Source organism: Pteropus alecto, unplaced genomic scaffold (genome assembly GCF_000325575.1).
Source record: "Pteropus alecto unplaced genomic scaffold, ASM32557v1 scaffold125, whole genome shotgun sequence".
Classification (NCBI taxonomy): domain Eukaryota; kingdom Metazoa; phylum Chordata; class Mammalia; order Chiroptera; family Pteropodidae; genus Pteropus; species Pteropus alecto.
Window position 1 is genome coordinate 1,308,538 of NW_006436888.1, and position 9,392 is coordinate 1,317,929.

General features: G+C 57.2%; 1 protein-coding gene across 9 annotated transcripts in view; it reads right to left on the minus strand.

The window, feature by feature from the left end:
* Window positions 1-9,392, minus strand: part of ARHGEF10L (Rho guanine nucleotide exchange factor 10 like) — a 131,436-nt gene that overhangs the window by 48,596 nt on the left and 73,448 nt on the right. For 6 of the 9 annotated variants that reach the window (XM_015591399.2, XM_015591402.2, XM_015591396.2 and 3 more), the window contains 6 exons: window positions 8,240-8,385; window positions 6,542-6,556; window positions 6,123-6,304; window positions 2,905-3,020; window positions 2,288-2,415; window positions 701-801 (listed from right to left, as the gene is read on the minus strand). In XM_015591399.2, coding sequence (XP_015446885.1) covers window positions 701-801; window positions 2,288-2,415; window positions 2,905-3,020; window positions 6,123-6,304; window positions 6,542-6,556; window positions 8,240-8,385 — 688 coding nt within the window. The remainder of the gene's footprint in view (window positions 1-700; window positions 802-2,287; window positions 2,416-2,904; window positions 3,021-6,122; window positions 6,305-6,541; window positions 6,557-8,239; window positions 8,386-9,392) is intronic. The other 3 variants (XM_006914307.3, XM_015591403.2, XM_015591404.2) reach the window with 1 other exon arrangement.

The following is a 9,392-nucleotide window of genomic DNA, read 5'->3' on the forward strand; positions in this document are numbered from 1 at the left end:
GAAAAAGGGGTTCACAACAGATCACCCTCTTAGAGCTATTGTGAATACGAAATAAAAGAGGTGGGTAAAATGCTCAGAAAAATGCTTGCACACAGGAAGCACTCTGTAAATACGATGCTTGTTATTATCTGTATTGTTATTAGGGGGTACACAGGAGGAGAAGAATCACACGGAGATCCTTGGATAAAAATCAGTTTAGTCGAACCTGCGTGGCTTTTTGGTAACAGCTTTGCTGTGACATAAATGAGCTACCGTAAAACCCACCCTTTTAAAGCATACACTTCACTGGTTTCTGGTACATTCAGAGTTGGGCAACTATCACCACGATCTAATTTGAGAACATTTTTATCACTCCCACCAAAAAAAATAAAAAACTCAACGGTCCCTCTTCTCTTCACCCCCCCCACCCCTCCTCCCGCCTCAGGTCCCTGGCAACCAGCGACTTACTTTCTGTCAATACCCATTACTTTACAGATGGGGAAACTGAGGCTCAGAAAGGGGAAGTGACTTGTCCAAGGTCACTGAGCAGAGTCTCAGGACTCAGAACCCCGGCTCCAGCTGTTGCTCCACTGCACTACCTCCCAACTAAGGGGCCTCCCGTGAGCCTGGATGGCCCCCATGCACGCACACATGCACACCCCAAACCGCCCCTCTCCCACCCCTGCCCCCTTAGATGCTTCTCTTGGGGCTCTTTACTCACGGAGTCCAATCTTGGCCAAGTGCAACCTATTGACCCAGGAGATCTTGCTCAGGGGGTTGGGGGTGATAAAGACCACCATGAAGCTGATGGGGCGGCCAGACCTGTGGCAAGGAGGGAGAGGAGTGTGAGTGCCCAGAACAAGGGCCAGCACCCAGCTCCCCACTCAACCCACATACCCCGGAGATCAACCGAGGTCTGTTCAGACCATCACAGCATGGCCAGAGAAGCTGGTGGCACACCCGGCAAAGCCTCAGGCCCCTGGGAGATGAGTCCCTCCACCCACCATGGCCCCAGGAGGGAGGCACCTCCCCCGGAGTGACCAGGCCACACTCCCCGGCTTGGCCCCAGGTGCCTCGGCCTGGGTGCCTAGCAAAGCCAGAGGTATCCGGCCCTCTTAGGCTGCAACTCAAGAGGCCCTTCCGGGGCTCCATCTGGTCAGCTTTCCGTGGGCCTGGTCAGACACCTGTACGTGTCTAACCAGAAGCAGCTACAGGGAGGAATGGGTCTCCAGCAGGTCTGTTCCCAGCACTTGGCACGGGGCAGTTGCCTGGTAAATGTTTGCTGAATGGACACACGGATGAAGGAAGAAAGGAGTGAATGGGGTTGTGTATAGGCCAGAGGCAGCCGAAAGTCACTGTTGTCACCACACTGCCTGTCACCTCGGAGCAGCAGGGGCTTGTTCCCCACCACGGGCCATCCCAGCCCCCAGGAGGTGGGCAGGACCAGGTCACTAACCCTCTGGTGTATGGGGAAGGGAGCCATGTGAGGCCACTCAGTAGGTCAGTGACAAATCTGGTTAGAGGTCAACACTGCAGACCCTCAGCCTCGAGTCCTGAGCCTCGCGCCCCGGGCTCAGGCCCTGCCTCAAACAACAGTGCTCTGGTCCTCCTTTCCCTGCAGCCACTGTGCCTGTGCCACTCGATCCCCCACAGCCCCCCACTCAGGAGGTCAAAACCTGGGCTCTGAGCCCATCCCTGCACCAGCCTAGGCTTCACAGTTAGACCTCTGGGCACCCAGCTCTACCTCTCACCACGCGGCCTTGGGCTTGTCATGTAACTCTCTGAGCCTCACCTTTCTCATCTGTAAAATGGGGTAATAATATCAACTTTACAGAGCTGGGGGAGGATCCGAGAGACAGCTTTCCCCATCTCCGCCGGGTTGTCATCCATTCCACAAACATCAGCCCAGGGTCAACTGAGCACGAGCTGCTGTGTGGGCATTAGGGGACAGGGGCAGTGCTGGGGGGAGGCTGGGTCTATGAGAGGAGACCCAGGGCCTAGTCCCAGGGGACTACACAGTCTGATGTGAGTGAAAAGGACACAGTGTAAATGGAACCAACCATCAGCACGGTGTCCGAGTACCCTAACAGAGGATGGGCTTACCCCAGGTGAAAAAGTATTTGTTTGTCATTCATTCATTTTGTCTACGAGCACCTACTCCGTGCCGAATGCTGTGTTGGGCTTGGCCCACAGTGCATACACGCCAACATCGCAGCAGTACTGACGAGTGAGACAGCTCTAGGTGCCCTGTTCAAGCCTCACCACTCCACCAGTGCCCCCCCACCCCCGCCCGCCGCCCGCCTCTCACTTGTCGGGTTTCCCAGGAAGCAGGAGCCTGAGGCGGCACTTGTTGGCCGAGTGGATCTCCTCCTCCTTCACCCGCATCAGCCTCTGCAGAGCCAGGCACCAGTCCTGAGCCACGGTCATGTTCAAGTTCTAGGGTTGAGGAGGCCAATGAGGTCACCGCACAGCCTGCTGACACCCCGAAAGCCACACCAGATCCCTGCAGCAGTCAAGGTGCCCCAGGGGAGAGGAACTGGGGAGAAGTCCTGGAGCCCAGCCTGGAAGCTTGCTATGGGCTGTGGGCAGAATGCCGTCCCCTGGTCCAGACCCCACCTTTGAGAGGAATACACCCTCCCAGCAGGCTTCCTCTCCAGCATGGAGCAAGGCCAGGAAGGGGCTACAAGGCCACCATGCAAACAGCAACAACAAAGAAAAGCCCCACAGCCAGGCCCCACTAAACCCGAACCAGAGGCCGCTCACCAGACTTCCAGGCAGCAACAGGGAGCTTTGCCGCTCCTGCTGCTTGTGGGAGCTCAGAGCCAAAGCCACGTCTGGGGACTGGCCAGGAGAGTAACCCCCGACTCTGTCTGCTGAGTCTGGGCACTGCCCACAGGGAGGAGCCTGGAGCCCCACCAAGCGTACCTGGTAGGTGCCATGCAGCGTGCTGATGAGGAGGGTGATCTGCTCTACCACGGCCAGGTCCTTCTGCAGGTCCTGCAGCTCCTGGAAGAGTCGCGGGGGGCCGAAGTACACCTTATCTGGATAGACAGAGACCCAGGTCAGCCTGAGGGGTGGGGAGGGTGCCGATGAGAAGCCAAGCACACAACTCACTGCAAAGGAGAGCTGCCGCTCCTTGGGTATGGCACCAGAGCTACAGAAGGAAACATCACCAAACTGCTGTCTACTGGGGGGACAGATCCAATCACAGGTAAAGTCCCTAACACTTGTGATCCAGGCCACACTCGGTCTATACAAAGGGTCAAAAGAGACTAGAAGACTGAGAACCAACTGTGCCTGCAAGAGATGAGGAGCCTTCACGGAGCCAGGAGAACGGTGGGCACTGCCCAAAAGGAGCACAGCATGTGCAGAGGCACCACGGCTTGGGGAAGCCCGTGAACAGCAAGCTGCTCAAGACCTTACTGACGACCTACTATGTGCCAGGTTCTATTCCAGATGTTGGAGAGACGGATGTGAACAAGACAGACAGGGCCCCCACTCCCTAGGGGAAGGAGAGGAAGTGCGGGGGAGCAGTGAATCACAACCACAGACGGTGGAAGGTACTGGGGGAAAGTTATCGGGGTGATGGGGCAGCGATGGGGTGTGAAGATGTCCAGATCTCTGCTGATGATACGGATGAAGGGTTGGGGGCATGAGAGATGGGATAGCAAGAGATCGAGCAGGAGGGATCCGCTGGATGGGGAAGTCCTTAAATGCCACGCTGGGGCATCTGGGCTGTATTCTCCACACCCTGGTTTCTCAAGCTGAGGTCTTATGGAATCCCAGGGTGGGAGAAAGCTAGCGGCCCCCAAACTTTTTGGCACCAGGGACCGGTGACCCTATGAGCATCTAATGCCTGATGATCTGAGGTGGAGCTGAGGCAGTGATGCCAGCTCTGGGGAGCGGCTGCAGATCCAGACGAAGCTTTGCTTGCTCGCCTGCCGCTCACCTCCTGCTGTGACGCAGACTGGTACCAGTCCGGCCCAAGGGTTGAGGACTTCTGCTTTAGATGATTATCTAAAAGAACCGATGCACATCCTGAATCCTGGATATAATGACTTTAAAGCCACGTGAGCAGGGCCACTTGAATGGCGCCAGTAAGGAGCAAGGAGCGAGGTGGACAGAGAGGTAAGTGGTAAGTTCACACCGAATGAAGAACAAAGACGGGCTCTGCAGGGGAGCTGGTGGGCAATGTGGGTCACCATGAGGCACCCCATGGTATGGGCACAGAGACCTCAAAAAAACCTGCCCCATAAGAGGTCCACAGCCATATTGTGAGCCATTTGGTTCCAGCAAAACAATACCATCCATCACACGAAATTAATGCTGTTCATTTGAATTTTACTGTGTTGTAGCTTCACTTTTATCCCATTTGTGATTTTGTTTTGGTTTTATGGTTGTTCAAGGGGTGTGAGCATAAGGCATCTATTATACCTAGTCTTATATTTGCACACATTTGAATAACAATATAATAAAAAAAATCATTCAAGGCCAAGCAAGGTTCAATGAGAATTTCTTTTTCCCCTTTAAGGGGGGGTCTGGCAGCATATTACTCTTGTTTCAAGAATGCAGCCGTAGTCGTTGAAGGAGGGGTCCCAGAGTGAGGGCCAAGTGGTGGGGGAAGGGGGTCAAGCTAGGGCTGAAAGAGGCCCTGAAGAGCCCTTCCCAGGGAGGCTTCTGGAAACAGAGAGTTGGAACACAAATCAGCCCTTCCTGTCTCACAGACCAGGGGAAAGAGACGCAGCATCTGGACGTGGGCGCAGCTGTGCAGCCCGGCCCTCCAAGGGCAAGACCGCATGATGCAATCGCTCCCTCGGAGTGCCCAGAACTGCTGACGGCCCGTGAGGCAACCCCCAGGGCCAGGCGATGGACAGAGCCCAGAGCCCAGCCAGTGGGAAGTGCAGCCCAGCGCCTTCCCGGCCTGTGGAAGGCGCTTCCGGCTAAGCACTGCTTTCCGATAGCTCTGCCGTCCAGCATCCCGCGTCTGTTCAACAAACGATTGTTAGCACTTGCCTCGATCCAGCTCCAGGCAGAGCTGCAGTGATGCCAAGAAAAGAGACGGCAACCGACACAACTGGCCACCGATATAACTGGCCTTGAGAGTAGGGGGTGGGTGGGGTACCTGGCCCGGTCCGAAGGAATCAGAAAAGGCTTCCTGAGGGAGTGCCATCTGAGCTAGGATGCGCAAAGGCACGTAGATAAACAGGGCAGTAGGAGCCAGCTCTTGGAAAAGGGAGAGGCAGAAGAAGGCTCGGGGGCAGGAGGAGGTTCACCCCCTCCTCTGAACCAAGAGGCCAGTGTGGCCAAGCCCAGAGAGTGAGGGGGCAGAGTGGGCTAAGGAGGGGCAGTGGGAGGACACCCCCAGGAGGGGCGTGTGGGCTGGAGTGAGAACCTGGGACTTTATCCTGAGAGCGAGGGGAAGTCCCTGGTAGATTTCAGGGTACTGGGTGACGCACACAGATCTGAGCTGCGTTTTGAAAAGTTAGCTCTGGGGATGGGTGGAGGGCAGAACAGCAGCCAGGAAGCTACGACAACAGCACTGAGCTAAGTGGCGGCAGCTACCACGAAGATGGAGAGAAGTGGACAAAGACAGAGGCCACCAAGTGTCACCCCAGAGTTGTCATCCTCATGTCCCACAAAGTCTGAGGGGTTAGTCAGGATAGGAGAAGGAGGATCCAGACAGCCCTGTGCCTGGTCCCTAAGGCTGTAGGGGGCAGGGTAAGTGTTACCTGGGCCCCTTACAGTCCAGAGAGGCAAACTGAGGCACAGAAAGGTGACACCTGCTGATGTCACACAGGGAGGCAGGCAATGGCCGGCCAGGCAAGGACTGGAAGTCACACGTTCTGACTCAGATGCACCTGTGCGTGCATGTGTGTACATATGTACGTGCACGGTGGCATATAGGGCTAGTATAGGGGGGCAGTGGGCACCTGTCCAGTGTGTGAGGCGGAGGTGTGATTGTGCAGGATATGTGTGTGCATGTGCAGGTGGGGTTACAGGTGTGCGTTTGTGTGCAGTGTAGGGCTGCAAGCTAGCAAGAGCCTCTCAGACTCTCAGCCAAGGGGCCCGTCAGCCCGGGGATCCCCGGATGGGCCCTCGAGCCTGGGCAGCTGCTCCCAGGCGGCAGCCGGGCAGGTACTCACTCTGGGCCTGGCCCGCGGCAGAGGCCTTCTTGGCACCAGCATGCTGGATGAGCACGTTGTCCTTGTCGTAGGAGCCTCCCTCCTGGCCCACCTCCACCACCTGCACCTGGGGCAGCGCCGTGTTCCACTTCACCACGTACTTGGGCCCCAGGGGCACCAGGCTGCTGATCTCCAGCTGGCCCCTGCCGGGACAGAAGACAAGGCCTGGAGAGCCTGCAGCATCCCAGCCCCAGGGCCAGCCCAGAGCGCGCTCCTCAGCACACCAGCTCAGCCAGGCACCTCACAGCCAAGGGGCAAGACCTCAGGCCAAAACCAAGCCAGACAGGGCAGGGAGCCATCCATGTGGCAGAAGCACCAAGAGCCTAGGCCCCAACCCCTGATCCAGAATCGCATGCCCCCTGATGCCCCCAAGCTCCTACCTGTGGTTGGCAGGCCTAAAGAAAAAGACAAGAAGGAAGGTCATTACTACGCTGAGTGATTTCTACAGGGGCTGAGACCGCTGGGGGCCAGCCACTGGACTGGGTCAGGTATGGGCAGAAGGGACCACACGCAGGGCCTCTTCCTAGGCTGGGCACCAGCCTTCCATCACCCGATTCCCACAATGGCTCTTCTAAGAAGTCTGTATTATTCTGGACAAGGACAGTGATAGATAGATCATGTGACTCACCCCAAATCTCCCAAACCAATCTCCTGAAAGTGGGCCACTAGCATCCTCCTCATCACACTATGCTACGCCCTGAGCAACAGGCAGGCAGAAAGGGGAGTGTCAATCAGATATGGTGCTTGAATGAGTAAGAGAGTAAATGAATGAGCCATAAGCACCGCCACACTAATCTGGGACAGAGGCTTCCTTGCCCGAGTCCCCTACCAGGGCCAGGTCTTGTCCAGACCTGTAAACTGGCACAGAGTAAGGGCACAATAAATAGTGTAGAAGTCCCCGAACAACCCTGCTGGCTCCCCTTCCAGGACACAGGATCCACAAGCACAGACCATCCCGACTCTTGTCCGTGGCGGTGGCTGTGGTCGTGGGCAGGAACGCACAGCCGACTCTGGGTGCAGAGTCTAAGTCAGGCTCCCAGGCGCCCCGACCCGACGTGTGCCCCAGCCAGCGATAGGAGAGCCAGGCTGGGGTTAACACCGGACTAGGGTGACCACTCCCCACCTTGGACCCTGGTTATTGTTGTCACTGTTGTTTCCATGATGTTTTTTTAAAGTGCCATTAAATACGGAGAACAGAAATTCTCCTCCACTCGCGTGTAGAAGAGCCCGGCTGGGAAGGCCCCAGCTGGAGTCTCTTTGGCAAAGGGTCACAGTCCCCTACAGGGCCAAGCAAGGGACATGGGTGAGTGAACCGCCACTGGAGGCAGTGAAGGACAGCAGAGCATGAGCCCCAGTAAAGTAGACATGTGACCCCACTCCAGGCCCATGAGACCCAGAGCATCATGGGTCCAGACGTGGGATCTTCACATTTTCAAGAGAAATCGAATGTCTCCATCTCCGTGTGAACTCCCTGTGAGAGCCAAACGAGATTCCCGGAGGCCAGTGTGACCCCTGGGCCACGGGTTTGCTGACTCCGGTCTAAAGAGTCACCCTCATCCCGTCCAGACCTCTGACTCAGTGACAGCCTGGCAGCCTGGCTCTGAGCATCTCTACAACTTCTGACCCAGAATCAGGAGACCAGGCTCCTGAAGGAGAAGATGCTCTGGGCAGTGGGGAGAAAGGCACGGACTCACGCCATGAAGCACCGAGATCCGACCGAAGGAAAATCAGTGTGAATTAACAGCAGGGATTTGGGTTGGACACAAGGGAGAATCTCTTGACTTTCACAGTGGGCAAAACTCAGGAGACTGTTCAGTTACCGATGGTAAAGTCCCAGAACAGACCACTCTGTACAATGGACAGCTGCCTGCCAAAAGGCTGGGGGTGGCCCCCAATGACCTCTCTAAGTGCCTCTGAGGACCAGGGACAGAGCAGGCCAAGAGGGAAGGGAAAATAAGCCGGAATATCAGAGACCTCGCTGAGCTCACAGGGGACCCTGTCACAGAGAGGTCGGCTGAGGGACTGGGCTAGGACAGGAATGTGTCCTCAAGGAGGGGCGATGGCCCAGGCCCACTTACTTGAAGTTGATGTTGGCACAGACCAGCATGTCATTGAGCAGGAAGACTCTGCGCTCCTTGGACTTGATCAACTGCCCGCGGTCACCATACACCGTCTCCGTCAGTGTCTCGCAGAGGAGCAGCTGCCTCTGGCCTGAGGTCAACAGCTGCGGGGAGAGAGACAGAGCAAGGTCAACACCAACGAGCACGGAGGCTGTTACGCAGACATCACCATGCCAGAGGCCCAGAATTCCCCGGCTGTGCACGAAAGAGAGACTGAGGCTAGGAGAGGGGGGAGGATGGGCCAGGGCCACACGCTCCATCCTCGGAGTGACCAGGGGCCTTGGGGACGAGGCTGGAAGACCACACACTGGGCTCTCTGACCACCCAGCCTGCCCAGAAGCCAGCACCCTTCAGGGCCCATCTGGGGAGCCCGCCATTGCCAGACCCTTCATATGGCAATCTCCAACGACCAGCACTGCCAGTGACACAAGCTCTGCAGTCACAGGCACGTGCTCCAACGCAGGCTCGCCGGCACCCACCTCTTCACCTCTCCGCACCTCAGCTTCCTCGGCTGTCAAGTGGAGCGATAACTTCCACCGCTCAGGTCACCGGGGTGACGCGCGGCTGGGCCTGGCTACAGAACTTGCAGAGCCCAGTGCAAGATGAAGACACGGCCCTCGTTCAAAAGTTATTAAGAATTTCAAGACGGCGACAGCAGAGGATTAAACTGAGTGCAGGCCCACGTGACGGCACAGATCCCACACCCGAGACGCTGACTCGGCGCACGGCACACGGCGGACACGCCGTAGACGGCCGCCGTCTCCACTGCCGCTGCCGCTGTCCACGACGGCCTCCGCCGCGAAGTGTGGCCTCACGCCCCCGCGAGCACGTGCCTGGCCTGGCAGTCGGTCCCGTCCCCACACCCTGACCTGCTGGACACCCTCGGCCAGTCTCGCCCCTTGGAAGGCTCCCGATGGGTTGGATAAATCTGCTGGCCAATGAGGTTGACACTCTGAGGAGGCCAAGGATCTTTAAGCCTGAGGCAACTGAGCAGGCTAGACACCAAGAGCCCCCTTCCAGGACTGGAACCACCATCCCACCCAGGGACCCACTGGGAAAACATCTTTTTACTAATAGGGATTTGGGGGGAGGGGGGCGGGGCGGAGGGAGT